General features: G+C 43.7%; 2 protein-coding genes across 2 annotated transcripts in view; both read left to right on the top strand.

Annotated features, from left to right (window-relative positions):
• Positions 1-15099, top strand: part of LOC116358254 (neurexin-2) — a 69338-nt gene extending 54239 nt beyond the window's left edge. The window contains exons 3-4 of the mRNA XM_031809067.1: positions 13151-13190; positions 14994-15099. Coding sequence (XP_031664927.1) covers positions 13151-13190; positions 14994-15099 — 146 coding nt within the window. The remainder of the gene's footprint in view (positions 1-13150; positions 13191-14993) is intronic.
• Positions 15100-16889: 1790 nt separating this feature from the next.
• LOC109873866 (keratin, type I cytoskeletal 9-like) lies at positions 16890-17630 on the top strand. The gene has a single exon (XM_020465580.2). The coding sequence runs from the start codon at positions 16890-16892 to the stop codon at positions 17628-17630; it is 741 nt and encodes a 246-aa protein (XP_020321169.2).
• The last annotated feature ends 2575 nt before the right edge of the window (positions 17631-20205 follow it).

The following is a 20205-nucleotide window of genomic DNA, read 5'->3' as shown; positions in this document are numbered from 1 at the left end:
TCCTTCGGGGTTTTACTTGTAATTCTGAGCCATTATCTGAACAGATTTTCATTTTAATAAATTATTTGTGGGAGAGTTGTGTTTATCTACATTTCAGCACAGCTTGATGCTCTGTTTCTGAATGCTTAGGGGGTTTGACTGAGATTGTTGGATAGGCGGTTGATTATGATGAGGTTTTGTCTGAGTTTAGCTAGGCCCACGTAACTCATTTGTGGATGACTGTTTCATGGCTAAAGGGAAATAAGCAAATCTACAAGCCTCCACCCAGACATTTTGTTCTACTGCTACCATTCTCATATACTGCAGGGTGGAAACCTCATGCTAGTAGAAGTCACCTACTGAGTGTAAGGGAATGTTTTCATAGAAATAAAAAGTTGACTTGTTCTGATCCTTTCAGAATGTCAATTAATATCATGTCATTTCATAATGGCGTTACCGTTCATCATTCTGAACCCATGCTGTTACCTGATACTAGATATCTGCTACCATAGGAACAGAATACTGTAGCTTATAGCAACATAATGACATTTCAACAATAGGCTGGATGCTCACCTCAGAGTGATCAATACACCCAGGGCTAACTGGTTCCATGCCCAAGTATAACATGGCCATGGCTGTCATCCACTGCCTGCATCAGACCCTTCCCCCACTACCTCCACACTTCCCTTTGTGTTCTGATCCACAGAGGGCGGCTTCTGTGTGAGCTGATACTGCACCTTTTTTTATTTCTAAATAGAGACATACAGTAGAATACCAATGTGGTGTCACACTTTGACTGCAGACAATATTTGTCACCTAGAATATAAAATCAGGCAAGCCAAAAGCTATGAGAGAGAGAGAGAAAGAGATAAAAGATAACAAGACACGATAAAGAAATATGACTTATAAGAAATGTACAAATAATGCATTTGTGACCAGCCCACTCGATTCGGTCTTCCGTAGCAAAATTTTAAATTGTGTTTTTTAGATTGGATAAAAGTAGAGACTCTGAGCTAGAAAATGCATACACTACAGTTGAGGAACAATGGGAAAGTAGTTCTGCTTTGAAAGTTACGGAACTTGTAACCTCACTTTTGAGAAAATTCCCTTTTAATGTTTTTGTACACCTACTGGAGACCTCTTCTTTGTCTACACCCATTCAGCATCGTTCACACCCTCTTAAGCTTTAGCCCCACCCATCTCTTTAAGGGTTGGTCCGAGTGTTCTGGCCTAACAACAGCAGTCAAGCACCCAAGCTAACTGGCTAGCTAGCTTGATAGCTACTTTCAGACACAAATGAGAGAACTGCTCACTATGACCATTTTACTCACCCTAACAGAGCTGGTTAGGCTGTTTTTCTGTTATCCAGAGTGTTGGTGACTGCAACTGTGCTGCTGGCAACAATTTACCCTTTTTTGCCAACATTTACTGACACCAGACATATTCAACGGGTTTGAGCGTTCGGAAATTTGTCAGTTACTCTGCACTCTGACACACTCAGATGAGAGTGCTCTGAAATCGGAGTAGATAGCGAATTGACCAGTTATGTCTATCAACAGTTGTCGCAGTGACATCATTAACATTCGATTGAAACGGTTACTTGCATAGTGGAGTCTTTTGTTAAGACATGTAGCTAGCTAACTAAACAATTAACCATAATCCCAACGTATAATGTTACTGCCGTTCATGAATCTGCAGGTAGCTAACCAACCAGGTTCAATGTTAGCTAGCTATCTATCATTAGGCTATAACTAGAAAAGCAAATGGCTCTGAGATACGAATAATATTACTACACAGATCATACATGTAATGTTAGCTAGCTGACCTAACAACAACAGTCAAGCACCCAAGCTAACTGGCTAATGTTGGCTAGCTTGCAAGCTACTTCCAGACACAAATGAGAGAAGAGCTCACTCTGACCATTTTACTCGCCCTATTGATATGGATACTTGCATAGTTGTCTTTAATTAAGACATGTAGCTAGCTAGCTAAGCAAGGAACTATAATCCCAACTCATGACGTTACTACCATGGATGAATCTGCAGGTAGCTAACCAACCAGTTCAACATTAGCTAGTTATCATTAGGCTGTAACAAGCAAAACAAATGCTTCTGAAATACAAATAATATTACTACACAGATCATACACGTAATGTTAGTTAGCGATCCAACCAGCTAATGTTAACTAGCTAGCTAACATTACACTTAACTTGAAATGAAAACGACTTTCTGACAAAATTAGAAATGTGTAATATCTGAAAATGTAGCTAGCTAGACTATCTTACCTGTATACATGGATGGACGCTTCTCCCTCTCACAGATGCCATGGTTGCCATTAGTTTGAAGACGTAATCCAGAGACAGGTGTTTTCTCCATCTCCTTAGCTATCATACTCTAATTCCACTGATTTCAAAACAGTCCTCCAGAAAGTGGAGAGAAACACTTATGCAGTTCTACTATCGCGATATATTTGTTTAAATGCTGCTTTAGAGACGATTACCTACACATACTGACCAGCTCAAATAGACAGAAGCGTGCTAAATGGCAGGCCAATCTGAACTCCTCTCTCTGCATGTCCAGCCCACTCATTATCTCAGCCAATCATGGCTAGCGGGAAGGTTGCTGACTGGAAGGTTGTGGTTAAACCAATTAGGCTCATAATTTGACAATTTTATTCATATTTACAGATGGCATACAAGTTTTTTTAGGCACAGGAAAGTTCACATGTTCCAGAAGGTATTTCTGCCAAAAAACATATTTAGATTTTTTTTAAAGTAGGACATACTCCTAGTTTCCTGAAACGAGCCAATTATAGTTACAGTTGAAGTCAGAAGTTTACATACACCGTAGCCAAATACATTTCAACTCAGTTTTTCACAATTCCTGATATTTAGTCCTAGTAAAACCTGTCTTAGGTCAGTTAGGGTCACCACTTTATTTTAAGAATGTGAAATGTCAGAATAATAGTAGAGAGAATGATGTATTTCAGCTTTTATTTCTTTCATCACATTCCGAGTGGGTCAGAAGTTTACATAGACTAAATTAGTATTTGGTAGCATTGTCTTTAAATTGTTTCACTTGGGTCAAACGTTTCGGGCAGCCTTCCACAAGCTTCCCACAATAAGTTGGATGAATTTTGGCCCATTCCTCCTGACAGAGCTGGTGTAACTGAGCCAGGTTTGTAGGCCTCCTTGCTCGCACACGCTTTTTCAGTTCTGCTCACACATTTTCTATAGGATTGAGGTCAGGGCTTTGTGATGGCCACTCCAATACCTTGACTTTGTTGTCCTTAAACCATTTTTCCTTCCTCATGAGGCCATCTATTTTGTAAAGTGCACCAGTTCCTCCTGCAGCAAAGCACCCCCACAACATGATGCTGCCACCCCCGTGCTTCACGGTTGAGATGGTGTTCTTCGGCTTGTAAGCCTCCCTCTTTTCCCTCCAAACTGGCCAAACAGTTATATTTTTGTTTCATCAAACCAGAAGACATTTCTCCAAAAAGTACGATCTTTGTCCCCATGTGCAGTTGCAAACCGTAGTCTGGCTTTTTTATGGCGGTTTTGGAGCAGTGGCTTCTTCCTTGCTGATCGGCCTGTCAGGTTATGTTGATGTAGAATTCATTTTACTGTGGATATAGATACTTTTGTACCCGTGTACCCGTTTCCTCCAGCATCTTCACAATGATGTCAATTAGCCTATCAGAAGCTTTTGAAGCCATGACATCATTTTCTGGAATGTTCCAAGCTGTTTAAAGGCACAGTCAACTTTGTGTATGTAAACTTCTGACCCACTGGAATTGTGATACAGTGAATTATAAGTGAAATAATATGTCTGTAAACAATTGTTGGAAAAATGACTTGTGTCATGCACAAAGTAGATGTCCTAACCGACTTGCCAAAACTATAGTTTGTTAACAAGCAATTTGTGGAGTGGTTGTAAAACAAGTTTTAATGACTCCAACTTTAGTGTATGTAAACTTCTGACTTCAACTGTATCTGCTGAATTCTGACAGAGCTCAAAGGAGCAAAGACTTGGAATTTGTAGCCATTCCAAGACCATGCATCTGTCAAGAAATCACACGGCCACATGGTCATTACAGAGCCTCATTGGCCCAGTCATCTCTCTCAAGTGTATCTGGACTAACCTTTACCCCCAGAGCCAAGAGGAGGGTCAAAGTCGATTACAGCGCTCCTCACCAGAGAGGAGAATTAGGACAGCGACATAAATCAGACTGCTGTACGCACGTCTCCCTCTGACACACGCCTCATTTGCTAGCCAATCCAGGGAATGGGGATACACTCATGTACTCTGATGCAAAGACATGGAGAATCTGTAGGCCTGCTCTGCTCCCATTCAAATCAACTCATTCTGCTATCCATCCCTCTCTGATGCACTGCTGGCCTTGCCCTACTGACATTTGAAACCGTTTTGTGTCTCCTGACATGGAAGCTATGTAGGAAACTCTGTTTTATATTTTTTACAGTTCCTATTATTTAGTATTCATGCCCCTTGACTTATTCCACATGTTGTGTTATAGCCTGAATTCAAAATGTAGTAATATATGGTTTTCTCAACCATCTACACACAATGCCCCATAATGACAAAGTGAAAACATGTTTTACAATTTTCCTCTCTCACATTTATTGAAAATGAAATACAGAAATACATTTTTTACATAAGTATTCACACCCCTGACTGAATACTTTGTAGAGGCACCTTTGGCAGAGATTACAGCTTTGAGTCATTTTTGGGTATGTCTGTATCAGCTTTGAGTCGTTTTGGGTATGTCTGTATCAGCTTTGAGTCGTTTTGGGTATGTCTGTATCAACTTTGAGTCGTTTTGGGTATGTCTGTATCAGCTTTGAGTCGTTTTGGGTATGTCTGTATCAACTTTGAGACGTTTTGGGTATGTCTGTATCAACTTTGAGTCGTTTTGGGTATGTCTGTATCAGCTTTGAGTCGTTTTGGGTATGTCTGTATCAGCTTTGAGTCATTTTGGGTATGTCTGTATCAGCTTTGAGTCATTTTGGGTATGTCTGTATCAGCTTTGAGTCGTTTTGGGTATGTCTGTATCAACTTTGAGTCGTTTTGGGTATGTCTGTATCAGCTTTGCACATCTGGATTTTGGGATTTTCTCCTTTTCTTCCTTGCAGAGTTTCACAAGCTCTGTTAAGTTCGATGGGGAGCGGCGGTGAACAGCAATCTTTAAGCCTTTCCACAGATTTTCAATGGTATTCAAGTCTGGGCTTTCGCTGTGCCACTAAAGGACTTTAACACACTTGTTCTGAAGCCAATCCAGCATTGTTTTGGCTGTATGCTCGGGGTCATTGTCCTGTTGGAATGTAAATCTTCACCCCAGTCTAAGGGTGTTTGCACTCTGAAGCAGGCTTTCATCAAGGATTGGCCTGTATTTGGCTCCATTCATTGTTCCCTCTATCCTTACCAGTCTCCCAGTCCGTGCCGCTGAAAAGCATCCCCATAGCATGATGCTGCCACCATCATGCCTTATGGTAGGGATGGTGTTAGACGGGTGATGAGCTGTGCCTGGTTTTCTCTAAACATAGTGCTTTGCATTCAGGCCAAAGAGTTCATTTGTTGTCTCATCCGACCATATCATCTTTTGCCTAATGCTCTCAGTCTGTCACGTGCCTATTTGCAAACTCCATTTGTGATGTCATTTGCCTTTTTCTCAGGAGTGGCTTCCATCTGGACACTCTCCCATAAAGTCCAGATTGGTGAAAAGCTGTAGAGACTGTTGTCCTTTTGGCAGGTTCTCCCTTCTCAGTCAAGTAACTCTGTAGTTCTGTTAGAGTGGTCATTGGGTTCTTGGTCACCTATCTGACCAAGGTCCTTCTTGCCCGGTTTGGTTAGACGGCCAGCTCTAGGCAGTTTGGCTAGTTCCATATATTTTCTATTTCCCAATGATGTAGACCACTGTGCTCTCGGAAACTTTCAACACTATAGAAGTTGCTTAATACCCTTCCCCTCATCACAGTTCTCTCAGAGATCTACGGACAGTTCTTTGGACTTCATGGTAAAGCTTCTGCTCTGACAGGTACTCTCAACTGTGGGATCTTCTATAGACATTTGTTTCATTCAAAATAAATAATGTCCAAACAATTGAATTGGCCACAAGTGGACTCCAATGAAGTTGTAGTGACGTCTCAAGGATGATCAAAGGAACCTGAGCTCAGTTTGGAGTGTCATAGCAAAGGGGTGTGAATACTTATGTAAATTAGTTATTTCATTTTAATAAATGTGCAAAATAAATATCTAAAAACATGTTTTCACTTTGTCATTATGGGGCATTGTATGTAAATAGTGAGAGAGAAATCTATTTCATCCATTTTAATCCATTTTGAATTCAGGCTGTAGCACAACAAAATGTGGAATATGTCAAGGGGTAATTAATACTTTCTGAAGGCACCGTATATTATGAGTAGGGGTCTGAGTTTTACACGGATGTAGTATGCACAAACTGTTGCTGTTATAGAGGTTACCTGACAGAGCCAATCTTCGGCACTGCAGTCTGAATTGTAGAGAGCAGACATCAGTAGAATACATCATTATGAGGTGTATAAGATGGTTAACAAGTGAACTGTTACCCCAATGATTAACTTGAAGGGATTTGGAATGTATTGTGTCTTCAAGTAATGTAGTTGGTTGTCCTCACATGGGACACCATTAATGTTGGGCATTGTCCTCACACCAGATGTTTTGTTGTTGTCATAGAGTAGTCTTCATTGTTATGTAGCACTTTATTTTAAAAGAGTTATGACAGCAACTTAAACCCATGTCCTGTCCTGCTCTCGCCTGATTGTTCTTAAAGACATGGTTGAGGAAAAAGCAAGCTCTCGAGAGAAGCTTTCCTAGTTCAAACACATATATGGGTATGTGTATAGCATTCATCTCATTCAATGAAAGCTCTTCGGTGTGTCTCAGAAGTCACTTTGAGTTGAATATGTTGTCTGTGTCGACACATTGGGTATTGTGTTTGCTCAAGGTCATTCAGTATTAGATACTGTCTTTGTCTGCCTGCAGGAGATGAATCTAAATGTCAATTTTCATTTCAATAAAAAAGCAATTTATTGCAGCATGGAAGGGTTGATTTTACAACCAACAAAGATGACCGAGTTGTTAGTTGTTATAGCCTGACTCCTCTATGGAAGAAATGTGTTCAGTATACGCACAGACCAGGGTGGTGGGTTTGATTAGCTGAATAAACTCCTATTTTAAAACGTTTTCTGGATATTTTTGTGCCATGTAGCATTGATCAAAGTGTCCAACCAAATCCCATGTTTTTGATTTATTCCAATATGGTTGAACGGCATAGAAACAGCTCACCAGGGGTCACTGATTGGCATACACACTGTCTCTAGTAGTTGATGCGAGACACCCATCCAAACAAATCACTACTCACAAACCTTTGTCCCTCGTTTGTATCAACTTTAATGGACCTTCCTCTTTTTTAAATGTTAAGAAATCAATAACACAAGTAACGTCTGACAAGGTATTGGCCCAGCTTGAACCCTACATTTGGAACACTTGTAGTTGCCTTCAAGCTCTTTCAAATGTTCTTCTAGCCATAATGAGTTTCACAGTGACAGAGAAATTGCTTGTTAACGTTAAATTGCCTCTGGCAGTTTAAGCTATAACTGGCATTCAACTCCATCGTGGCCTTTACTATTGTGCCAAGTTTCAAGCCAAAGTAAACAAGTGAAGATTAAAAGATATACGGACCTCTCCATATATTTCTTCAACATTTGCCTGGTTGGGTCTGTTGGTTATATTCAACCCTATATTTTCCATTAACTCAGTGTATCTCACTTCTTGTCAAGCTTCCACCACCGTCATATGTTGAATTTATTCTGCCAACTCTCACTATTCCATAAAGCTGCGTACTGTATTTCACTTCTATGAGCTGCACACATCAATTGGATTACAATTAGAAAGCAGGACTAATGCCTCTGTCTGTCTCATTGTGTGAAGGCTTGACGGAACACAAAGCCCTGTTGTCCTTTAAGGAATCTGGATTCTAGCCCTAGAATTTTGTTTAGTTGAGTCATAGGGCTTTCATTTGCTCAGGACTTAATCATTCTAGCTATTTATGGATTTGTTTTTTTCAGAACAGAAGACTGGAAGCATTAGTTGGACCACATTCAGTGGAGGTTATTTATCATAAACCTTTTAACTGAGTTATCAGTTTGTCATATCTATTTTCTGGATGAATGAAAGTTAAGCTCTGGACTGATACATGTGGAGTATCAGGATCTTTATAAAAGGTTACATTGAATCTCGAAATCACTTGTGATCCTGTAACTCTGTAGTTTAGTCTCACCAATATTAGTCATTCTGACCCATATAAGATGTTGCCATAATGTTGAGGCAGATCAGTCATTGTGCTGGGACATCAACTCACCTGTATCTGAACTCTCATCATTGGGACCCTGTGCACTCTCGTGATTTATAGTGACAGTTGGCCGTGCTCCGTAATATGCTCACGCACAGAGACGTTGTCTTTTCACTGTCTGGAAGACAGTATATACAATGTGGCCTGATTCTCTCTGAATATTTTCTTTCTCCTTTCAAGTGAGATTACACAGCCACATTTATTCATTTTTTATCTATCACAATTTGGGGAAATTGAATTTACCTTCCTCAAGTAGTAGTGAATGAAAATGAATTTCTCTCTGAATACATTTCATTTTCCCATTCAATCCAATCCGTTGGTCTTTAAACCAGTAAGTGATGTTGGCATTCATATAGCCTCTTTAAGGGCTAGCATCATAGATTCCTTTGAGCCCCAGGATCTTGACACAACGCATTGCTCTCAGCCTCTTTCCCCTCATTATCACGATGGCATCGCAGTCTCCAACAAGGAAGTGGAACTGTGACTCACTCATCACCAAGGCAAAGCACTGCCTTGACTCCCACCTTCCCTCCTCTGACAACTCTGACATCCGCCCCGCAGACACTTATTGCTTGGCAATCTGGGGCTTTCCGTGCTTCATTACACACTAGGTCTGGGTGAGGCTGTGTGTTGCCGTCAGTAGGTTCCTGTCGTCACAGGGGAATTGAGTTGATGTGGTCTCGGGTCTCTGTGGCCACTACTTCAGAGGCATTGCTAATCAACTACCAGGGGTGAATGGTGGTAAAAGTAATGTGGAATTTAAACTGTTGGGCCTCTTCCAAACCTTTGAGAGACTGTATCAGGTTTCCACTCTCCTGACGTTATTTGTTTATTTCATCATTTCTTCCATTAATGTTCCCGCAGAGAACTTTATGTTGGGACCTTATAACTTACAATATTTCCCCAAAGTGTGTGTGTGTGTGTGTGTGTGTGTTCATTGTGAGTCAGTGTCGGTGCATCTTTAACTCTGTTGGCTTGTAATTTGTCTATGCTTGTAACAGTATATCGGTATGTAATGATATGGCATTTATAGGCTTGACTGGGTGAATCATATGTAACATACGGCCATAACCTTCCTAGAAGACCATATCCTGTTCTCATAATGTAGATTGTCTCATGTAAATGTGCCTCATCGAAAGCATAGATATCCAATATAACCTCCATGTAGGTATGAGCTATGAGGGATCCTCTGATACAACTGCTTTAGTACAGCAGTGTCAGCCTTTATTACAGTACATATGGGGTAAAATGCTATGTGCTAGTATTTTAAAGAGATGCCTATTGCCCACTAAATGTATGTGTTGAGTATCAGGATCATTATTAGAAGTGATATTGTATAGATTAGAACGGTCTATGGAGAGGCCTACTGTATGTGTTAAAGTTAGAGAGGCATACTGTATGTGTTGTAATTACAGAGGCTTACTGTATGTGTTGTAATTACAGAGGCTTACTGTATGTGTTGTAATTACAGAGGCTTACTGTATGTGTTGTAATTAGAGGCTTACTGTATGTGTTGTAATTACAGAGTCCTACTGTATGTGTTGTAATTAGAGGCCTACTGTATGTGTTGTAATTAGAGGCCTACTGTATGTGTTGTAATTAGAGATCTACTGTATGTGTTGTAATTAGAGACCTACTGTATGTGTTGTAATTACAGAGTCCTACTGTATGTGTTGTAATTACAGAGTCCTACTGTATGTGTTGTAATTAGAGGCCTACTGTATGTGTTGTAATTACAGAGTCCTACTGTATGTGTTGTAATTAGAGGCCTACTGTATGTGTTGTAATTAGAGAGGTCTACTGTATGTGTTGTAATTACAGAGTCCTACTGTATGTGTTGTAATTAGAGGTCTACTGTATGTGTTGTAATTAGAGGCATACTGTATGTGTTGTAATTAGAGGCCTACTGTATGTGTTGTAATTAGAGGCCTACTGTATGTGTTGTAATTAGAGCCCTACTGTATGTGTTGTAATTAGAGATCTACTGTATGTGTTGTAATTAGAGACCTACTGTATGTGTTGTAATTAGAGGTCTACTGTATGTGTTGTAATTAGAGGTCTACTGTATGTGTTGTAATTAGAGGCCTACTGTATGTGTTGTAATTACAGAGTCATACTGTATGTGTTGTAATTAGAGACCTACTGTATGTGTTGTAATTAGAGGTCTACTGTATGTGTTGTAATTAGAGACCTACTGTATGTGTTGTAATTAGAGGTCTACTGTATGTGTTGTAATTAGAGAGGTCTACTGTATGTGTTGTAATTACAGAGTCCTACTGTATGTGTTGTAATTAGAGGTCTACTGTATGTGTTGTAATTACAGAGGCTTACTGTATGTGTTGTAATAGCAGAGGCCTACTTTGTGTGTTGTAATTGGATAGGCCTACTGTATGTGTTGTAATTAGAGAAGCCTACTGTATGTGTTGTAATAACAGAGAACTACTGTATGTGTTGTAATAACAGAGGCCTACTGTTTGTGTTGTAATTAGAGGCCTACTGCATGTGTTGTAATAACATAGGCCTACTGTATGTGTTGTAATTAGAGGCCTACTGTATGTGTTGTATTTAGAGAGGCCTACTGTATGTGTTGTAATAACAGAGAACTACTGTATGTGTTGTAATAACAGAGAACTACTGTATGTGTTGTAATTACAGAGGTTTACTGTGTGTGTTGTAATTAGAGGCCTGCTGTGTGTGTTGTAATTACAGAGGCCTACTGTATGTGTTGTAATTAGAGAGGTCTACTGTATGTGTTGTAATTACAGAGTTCTACTGTATGTGTTGTAATTAGAGGTCTACTGTATGTGTTGTAATTAGAGGCATACTGTATGTGTTGTAATTAGAGGCCTACTGTATGTGTTGTAATTAGAGACCTACTGTATGTGTTGTAATTAGAGACCTACTCTATGTGTTGTAATTAGAGGTCTACTGTATGTGTTGTAATTAGAGGTCTACTGTATGTGTTGTAATTAGAGGCCTACTGTATGTGTTGTAATTACAGAGTCCTACTGTATGTGTTGTAATTAGAGACCTACTGTATGTGTTGTAATTAGAGGTCTACTGTATGTGTTGTAATTAGAGACCTACTGTATGTGTTGTAATTAGAGGTCTACTGTATGTGTTGTAATTAGAGAGGTCTACTGTATGTGTTGTAATTACAGAGTCCTACTGTATGTGTTGTAATTAGAGGTCTACTGTATGTGTTGTAATTACAGAGGCTTACTGTATGTGTTGTAATAACAGAGGCCTACTTTGTGTGTTGTAATTGGATAGGCCTACTGTATGTGTTGTAATTAGAGAAGCCTACTGTATGTGTTGTAATAACAGAGAACTACTGTATGTGTTGTAATAACAGAGGCCTACTGTTTGTGTTGTAATTAGAGGCCTACTGCATGTGTTGTAATAACATAGGCCTACTGTATGTGTTGTAATTAGAGGCCTACTGTATGTGTTGTATTTAGAGAGGCCTACTGTATGTGTTGTAATAACAGAGAACTACTGTATGTGTTGTAATAACAGAGAACTACTGTATGTGTTGTAATTACAGAGGTTTACTGTGTGTGTTGTAATTAGAGGCCTGCTGTGTGTGTTGTAATTACAGAGGCCTACTGTATGTGTTATAATTACAGAGGCTTACTGTGTGTGTGGTAATAACAGTCTTACTGTATGTGTTGTAATTAGAGGCCTACTGAATGTGTTGTAATTAGAGCTCTACTGTATGTGTTGTAATTACAGAGTCCTACTGTATGTGTTGTAATTACAGAGTCCTACTGTATGTGTTGTAATTAGAGAGGCCTAATGTATGTGTTGTAATTAGAGATCTACTGTATGTGTTGTAATTACAGAGGCCTACTGTGTGTGTTGTAATAACAGAGGCTTACTGTATGTGTTGTAATTACAGAGGCCTACTGTATGTGTTGTAATTACAGAGGCCTACTGTATGTGTTGTAATTACAGAGGCCTACTGTATGTGTTGTAATAACAGAGGCCTACTGTATGTGTTGTAATAACAGAGGCCTACTGTATGTGTTGTAATTACAGAGGCTTACTGTATGTGTTGTAATAACAGAGGCCTACTGTGTGTGTTGTAATTGGATAGGCCTACTGTATGTGTTGTAATTAGAGAAGCCTACTGTATGTGTTGTAATAACAGAGGCCTACTGTATGTGTTGTAATTAGAGAGGCCTACTGTATGTGTTGTATTTAGAGAGTCCTACAGTATGTGTTGTAATAACAGAGAACTACTGTATGTGTTGTAATAACAGAGAACTACTGTGTGTGTTGTAATTACAGAGGCCTACTGTATGTGGTGTAATTAGAGAGGCCTACTGTATGTGTTGTATTTAGAGAGGACTACTGTATGTGTTGTAATTACAGAGGCCTACTGTATGTGTTGTAACTACAGAGGCCTACTGTATGTGTTGTAATTAGAGATGGGCCTACTGTATGTGTTGTAATTAGAGAGCCCTACTGTATGTGTTTTATTGAGGGGCCTACTGTATGTGTTGTAATTAGAGAGGCCTACTGTATGTGTTGTAATAACAGAGGCCTACTGTATGTGTTTTAGTTAAAGGTCGCAATTGTAAATGCGAACTTGTTCTCAACTTGTCTACATGGTTAAATAAAGGTGAACTAAATAAATAAAATAAACCCAGAAGAATTAGCATTAAATGTTTGGTGCTGCTCTTTATTCATTTATAGATTGTGAATGTGCTTCAGTCACCAATACTAATGATTCTCTGTCTTCTCTGATTCCATACAGTTATCCAGAAAGCAGTAGAAGGTAAGACCATTTTTCTTTTGTTTGTTTTTTTCTGCTACTATGAGGTGAACAAACTACAGTGTTATTTTGGGTGGTTTGCACTGCAACACACTTTGACTTACTTGACTATCATCTTCTTTCTAGAATATCTCCGATGTGCTGCATAATGTACTTGGAGGCTGCTTTTCCCTGGGCCATTTTTCATGGCATCTATGTCCAGTAACTTTGCCCTGACTTTGGATTTAGCTGTCTATTAACGTTTGAAGAGCAAACGGCTATCTTTAACCCAACTTTTAATTGTCTGAAATTGGGTCTGCGTTTCTTTTTTGTTATAGTGATTTTCTCTGTGAGACTTGCAGACTCACACAGACACACACACAGTAGGGATGTCATCATCTCAGTGATCAGTGCTGTGCTTTGTGCTAACTGTAGCTACCATCTAAAAGAACCCAGCTATTAAGATGGTTGATTACCAAGCCATTGACATCAAGGCAGTATATCACACTGTCAAAAGATTGGCACTGATTACACACTAATGGAAATGCTTTGCTTGCAGACTGAAAATATTCGGCCAGCATTACTTGTCCCTGTTAGAAGGAAAACACAATTTGTCTTTGATAATGTGATCATTGTCAGTCTGTTTAACCACATCACAATAAAACAAATCTAATTGCTCGTCAGACTGTAAATGAAGATTGAACGTGGAGATGGGGAAGCCCAGTGTAGCTGAGTTGTCGTGCAGTGAGAGACTTCCATCAGGCCTGTTAGGAGGAGCTCTGGTGGTGTAGTGGTGCCAGAGAATCCAACAGGCTCAGGGGTCCATGCTCTGGGTCCATGCTCTGGGTCCATGCTCTGGGTCCATGCTCTGGGTCCATGCTCTGGGTCCATGCTCTGGGTGCGCTGGGCCTCTGCATGTTAGAAATCACTGCTGCTGCTCACCGGAACAGCCAGCTACCCACACCTGTTATCTAATACTGTTGCTCTGTACATTTGTATATTATAAATGACTGCACAGAAGGAATGAATGGTATTTTCAGTTACATTTTTACAGCATGCAACGATATCCACATAGTTCGCAATGAGTGTTGACAGTCAGCACTGTGCGTACTGTACAGTAGCTATGAACGTTGGTGTGCTTGAATGCACATGTTACCATTCTATTCCAAATGGTTTCCCTGACTAATTCTAACATACTATTCTGTGTGTATTCCTATGGAACACTGCACTGTCAGTGTCCAACAGTGGACTGGTAGAGTTGATTCGTAAGCAGGGGCTGGTTGTAATGTGAAGGGCTATATCCAGGCCCTACATGGGATGATGATGATGAGTAGAAAGCTTCAGTTCAGAAGGGTCCTCTTTCAACCCCAGCTTCTAGTCACTCTTAATTTCCCTTGTGATGAGCAAGGGTGCTATGACCACACTCACAGCAAAGGCGAGCGTTGTTCAATTAAATGACATGCTGCAAAGAGAAGGAATGAGCCTTTACTGGATTAAAGCTTTGACATGGAGTCTGCGTCACATCCCGGTGAACAAGGCATGAAAACAAAGATGACACTTGAAAAAGGATGTGTTGAGCTAGATCTCCTCCTTTTGCTTTATCCGGGGCAATGCAATGTGACATCCAGCAGTAAGTCTTTGTAGTCCCCCTATCAATGGACCAATGGCTGCCTATACAAAACGGTGAACAACACCCCATTTAAAAATAGTAACCTCAATGCTTTTTATTTTGTCTGCACTGAGGGCTTTCGTACTGTGGGTTAGTGATGACAACTTCTGGATTATAAGTGGTTGGAACTCCAGAGTGTCTCCAGGAGTCAGCCTGTGGAATCCCCCATGTCTGCAGTCCGTCATGGAGCCTGGGCTACCTGAATGGTGGGGGGGGGGGGCAAGGTGGGGAATGCTTTTCAGGCCAGGAGACGTGGAGTGTAGCATCCTCTGATGTGCTGTGAGCAAAACTGGGTCTGTGAAAGAGAGATAAGAGAATCCACACGTGAATGTAGAACACCAACAGACAGTAACCACAGCTTCCTCTGTGTGTTAATAGTGTTTGTGTGTGCATTATGCAAACCACCATCTACAAAACGAAACCATTTTGGAGAAGGACTTCATTCCAATTACTTGGTTCCCACTGGTTGACTCAATAGTGTTTCCACGTAAGTTCAATAAAATGACACTGAACCACCGTGGAACAGACATTGAATTGACATCTGTGATTCTGTGCCCAGTGGGTTGGTTGTTTATTTTATTATTATTTGTTGTGCTTCTTTTTCTTTTAAGAGATGTTACGATGTCATACGGTACTTTTAATAGTTGATAGTGATGGTGTGAATGACTCTGACCCTGTGAGAACCTCAGCACAGACATCTTTAAACGAGAGGACAGGACAGGACACAGCTGCTGCTGCTGGTGGCCAGGGAGCTTAAAGAACCACTGTCCTTGGTTTAATCCCCTCAAGAATACTCTCCTACAAAACACTGCAACTGCATGGAGGAACAAACTCAGCACAAGCACAAATCCTAACTCTTTACGCTTTGCCTTTTTCTTCAGAATATTCTCACACATTAAATGTAAAATCTGAGTGGATATTTCACAGATGGCCTTCTCATAGTCCACTTGTGAACTTTGGATTTGATACAATAACTATGAGGTTATTAAAGTGCAGATTGTCAGCTTTAATTTCAGTGTATTTTCATTCATATTGAAATTACAGCACTTTTTGTACATAGTCCCCCATTTTTAGGGCTCAGATGTTATTGGATCAGACTGCTAGGTTGGAGGTTAACTAGCATTATTTAAAAGTGGCAATATGTCACTTTTTGGGTGACCTGACCAAATTCACATAGAAATGTGAGTTATAGATCTATCACTCTACTTGAAAGCAAGTCTAAGAAGCGGTATATATGTTCTATGTGCTAATGTTCTATGCTTTCTGTTCTTAAGTTTTGTTTTTTGCATCTTTTAATTTCAATTTTGTACACCAGCTGAAACAACAATATTTTTGCTTATGGAACATATATTTTTCTCAGTGCTTTATGTGGTACAATGATTCTCTACACTATACTATCTTATCTTGTCATATAAACTGAAACTAAGCGAACTATTAAAGTTTTAGCAACCAGGAAATGGCGGGGCAATTTTCTGCATAGTGCAACGTTATATACACAGTGACACATGTATTTCCCTTTCAAAGAAATGGGTTCACTCATATTTTTCTTGGAATCATGGATGAACTGAATAGTTAGAACTGGTTAGAAATGAATGAACAAACAACAGCAACATGTTTCACAGATAAGTTTTAATATGTTGAAAGGTTCTCTACGCACCTGCAAACAGAGCTGAATGGCAAATATATATCTGTAGTAGTAATGGAGAAAGAATTATCAGAGAGAAATATTATTGCAATATTTCTTTAAACCCACAAGAAAATCGACTTATTGCATAGAACACCTTTTTTCTCTTTTTTTAATCAGTCTTAATGACCTTTATAGCTTGTTTGCACTCATTTTGATTGTTTTATGGAGCATAGCAGAGACAGCAGTTAACTAGATTTAGCATTTAGCACTAATTTTATTGTTTCAAAGATTTATTGTAAATGTATTCATAGACATGTAATTACTACAATGAAAAATTAACAGTGTGGAGGTGGAATAATTTACCTCGACAATAGAAACATGGAGGAGGGGAGTGGGGAGCATGGAGGAAGGGGAGTGGGGAGTATAGAGGAAGGGGAGTGGGGAGCATGGAGGAAGGGGAGTTGGGAGCATGGAGGAAGGGGAGTGGGGAGCATGGAGGAAGGGGAGTTGGGAGCATGGAGGTGGGGAGCATGGAGGAAGGGAGTGGAGAGCGTGGAGGAGGGGAGTGGGGAGCAGCGAGGAAGGGGAGTGGGGAGCAGGGAGGAAGGGGAGTGGGGAGAATGGAGGAAGGGGAGTTGGGAGCATGGAGGAAGGGGAGTGGGGAGCATGGAGGAAGGGGAGTGGGGAGCATGGAGGAAGGGGAGTGGGGAGCATGGAGGAAGGGGAGTTGGGAGCATGGAGGAAGGGGAGTGGGGAGCATGGAGGAAGGGGAGTGGGGAGTATGGAGGAAGGGGAGTGGGGAGCATGGAGGAAGGGGAGTTGGGAGCATGGAGGTGGGGAGCATGGAGGAAGGGAGTGGAGAGCGTGGAGGAGGGGAGTGGGGAGCAGCGAGGAAGGGGAGTGGGGAGCAGGGAGGAAGGGGAGTGGGGAGAATGGAGGTGGGGAGCATGAAGGAAGGGAGTGGAGAGCGTGGAGGAGGGGAGTTTGGAGCATGGAGGTGGGGAACATGGAGGAAGCGAGTGGGGAGCATGGAGGAGGGGAGCGTGGAGGAAGGGAGTGAGGAGTGTGGAGGAAGGGAGTGGGGAGTTTGGTGGAGCGGAGAGTGGAGGAAGGGAGTGGGGAGCGTGGTGGAGGGGAGCATGGAGGAAGGGAGTGGGGAGCGTGGAGGCAGGGAGTGGGGAGCCTGAGGAAGGGAGTGGGGAGTGTGGAGGAGGGGAGTGAGGAGTGTGGTGGAGGGGAGCGTGGAGCGTTGAGGAAGGGAGTGGGTAGCATGGTGGAGGGGAGCGTGGAGGAGGGGAATGGGGAGCATGCGGGAGGTTAGTGGGGAAAGTGAGTATGGAGGAGGGGAGTGTGGAGCGTGGTGGAGGGGAGCGTGGAGGAGGGGAGTGGAGAGCATGCAGGAGGGGAGTGGGGAGTTTGGTGGAGCGGAGAGTGGAGGAAGGGAGTGGGGAGCGTGGTGGAGGGGAGCATGGAGGAAGGGAGTGGGGAGCGTGGAGGAAGGGAGTGGGGAGCCTGAGGAAGGGAGTGGGGAGTGTGGAGGGGGGGAGTGAGGAGTGTGGTGGAGGGGAGCGTGGAGCGTTGAGGAAGGGAGTGGGGAGCATGGTGGAGGGGAGCGTGTAGGAGGGGAATGGGGAGCATGCGGGAGGTTAGTGGGGAAAGTGAGTATGGAGGAGGGGAGTGTGGAGCGTGGTGGAGGGGAGTGGGGTGCGTGGAGGTGGGGAGCGTGTGGGAGGGGAGTGGGGAGCGTGGTGGATGGGAGTGGGGTGCGTGGAGTTGGGGAGCGTGTGGGAGGGGAGTGGGGAGCGTGGTGGATGGGAGTGGGGTGCGTGGAGGTGGGGAGTGTAGAGGAAGGGAGTGGAGAGCGTGGAGGTGGGGAGTGTGGAGGAAGAGAGTGGGGAGAATGGAGGAAGGGGAGTGGGGAGCATGGAGGTGGGGGGCATGGAGATGGGGAGTGGGGAGCGTGGAGGAGGGGAGCATGGAGAAAGGGATTGAGGAGCGTGCAGGAGGGGAGTGGGGAGTGTGGAGGAGGGGAGTGTGGAGGAAGGGAGTGGGGAGCGTGTAGGAAGGGAGTGGAGAGCGTGGAGGAGGGCAGCATGGAGGAAGGGAGTGGGGAGCGTGGAGGAGGGGAATAGGGAGCATGTGGGAGGTTAGTGGGGAAAGGGAGTATGGAGGAGGGGAGTGGGGAGCATGAAGGTGGGGAGCATGGAGGAGGGGAATGGTGGGTGTGGAGGAGGGGAGTGGAGAGCGTGGTGGAGGGGAGCGTGGAGCGTGGAGGAGGAGAGTGGGGAGCGTAGTGGAGGGGAGCGGGTAGCGTTGAGGAAGGGAGTGGGGAGCGTGGAGGTGGGGAGTGTGGAGAAAGAGAGTGGGGAGAATGGTGGAAGGGGGGTGGGGAGCATGGGGAAGGGGGAGAGTGGGGAAATGGAGTATGGACGAGGGGAGTGTGAAGCGTGATGGAGGGGAGTGTGGAGGAGGGGAGTGGGGTGCGTGGAGGTGGAGAGTGTAAAGGAAGGGAGTGGGGAGCGTTGAGGTGGGGAGTGTCGAGGAAGAGAGTGGGGAGAATTGAGGAAGTGTAGTGGGGAGAATGGATGTGGGGAGTGTGGAGCGAGGTGGAGGGGAGCATGGAGGAAGGGAGTGAGGAGCGTGGAGGAGGGGAGTGGGGAGCGTGGAGGAGGGGAGTGTAGAGCGTGGTGGAGGAGAGCATGGAGGAAGGGAGTGAGGAGCGTTGAGGAGGGGAGTGTGGAGGATGGGAGTGGGGAGCGTGAGGAGGGGAGCGTGGAGGAAGGGAGTGGGGAGCGTGGAGGAAGGGAGTGGAGAGCGTGGAGGAGGGGAGTGGGGAGCGTAGTGGAGGGAAGTGGGGATCATGGTGGAGGGGAGCGTGGGGGGGTGGCATGCGGGAGGTTAGTGGGGAAAAATAACACTGTGAAGGTGGAATAATTTACCTCAACAATAGAAACATGGGGGAAGGGGAGTGGGGAGCATGGAGGAAGGGGAGCATGAGGGAAGGGGAGTGGGGAGCGTGGAGGAGGGGAGTGGGGAGCATGGAGGAAGGGAAGTGGGGAGCATGGAGGAAGGGGTGTGGGGAGCATGTAGGTGGGGAGCATGTAGGAAGGGAGTGGAGAGCTTGGAGGAGGGGAGTTTGGAGCATGGAGGTGGGGAACATGGAGGAAGCGAGTGGGGAGCATGGAGGAAGGGAGTGGGGGGTGTGGAGGAGGGGAGTGGAGAGCGTGGTGGAGGGGAGCTTGGAGGAAGGGAGTGGGGAGTGTGGTGGAGCAGTGCATGGAGGAAGGGAGTGGGGAGCGTGGTGGAGAGGAGCATGGAGGAAGGGAGTGGGGAGTGTGGAGGAGGGGAGTGGGGAGCGTGGTGGAGGGGAGCTTGGAGGAAGGGAGTGGGGAGCATGGAGGAAGGGAGTGGGGGGTGTGGAGGAGGGGAGTGGAGAGCGTGGTGGTGGGGAGCTTGGAGGAAGGGAGTGGGGAGCATGGAGGAAGGGAGGGGACCGTGGAGGAGGGGAATGTGGAGGAGAGCAGTGGAGAGCGTGGTGGAGGGGAGCTTGGAGGAAGGGAGTGGGGAGCATGGAGGAAGGGAGGGGACCATGGAGGAGGGGAGTGGAGAGCGTTGTGGAGGGGAGCAGGGAGCGTTGAGGAAGGGAGTGGGGAGCATGATGGAGGGGAGTGGGGGGTGTTGAGGAGGGGAGTGTGGAGGAAGGGAGTGGAGAGCTTGGAGGAGGGGACCGTGGAGGAAGGGAATGTGGAGGAGAGCAGTGGA

Source organism: Oncorhynchus kisutch, linkage group LG29 (assembly GCF_002021735.2).
Source record: "Oncorhynchus kisutch isolate 150728-3 linkage group LG29, Okis_V2, whole genome shotgun sequence".
NCBI classification, from domain to species: Eukaryota; Metazoa; Chordata; class Actinopteri; order Salmoniformes; family Salmonidae; genus Oncorhynchus; species Oncorhynchus kisutch.
Note: the sequence above shows the minus strand (reverse complement) of the source record. Positions and strands in the feature narration are given on the sequence as shown.

Coding starts and splice junctions, on each gene's coding strand:
- LOC109873866 (XM_020465580.2), top strand. CDS start 16,890: ATGGAGGAAGGGGAGTTGGGAGCATGGAGGAAGGGGAGTGGGGAGCAT.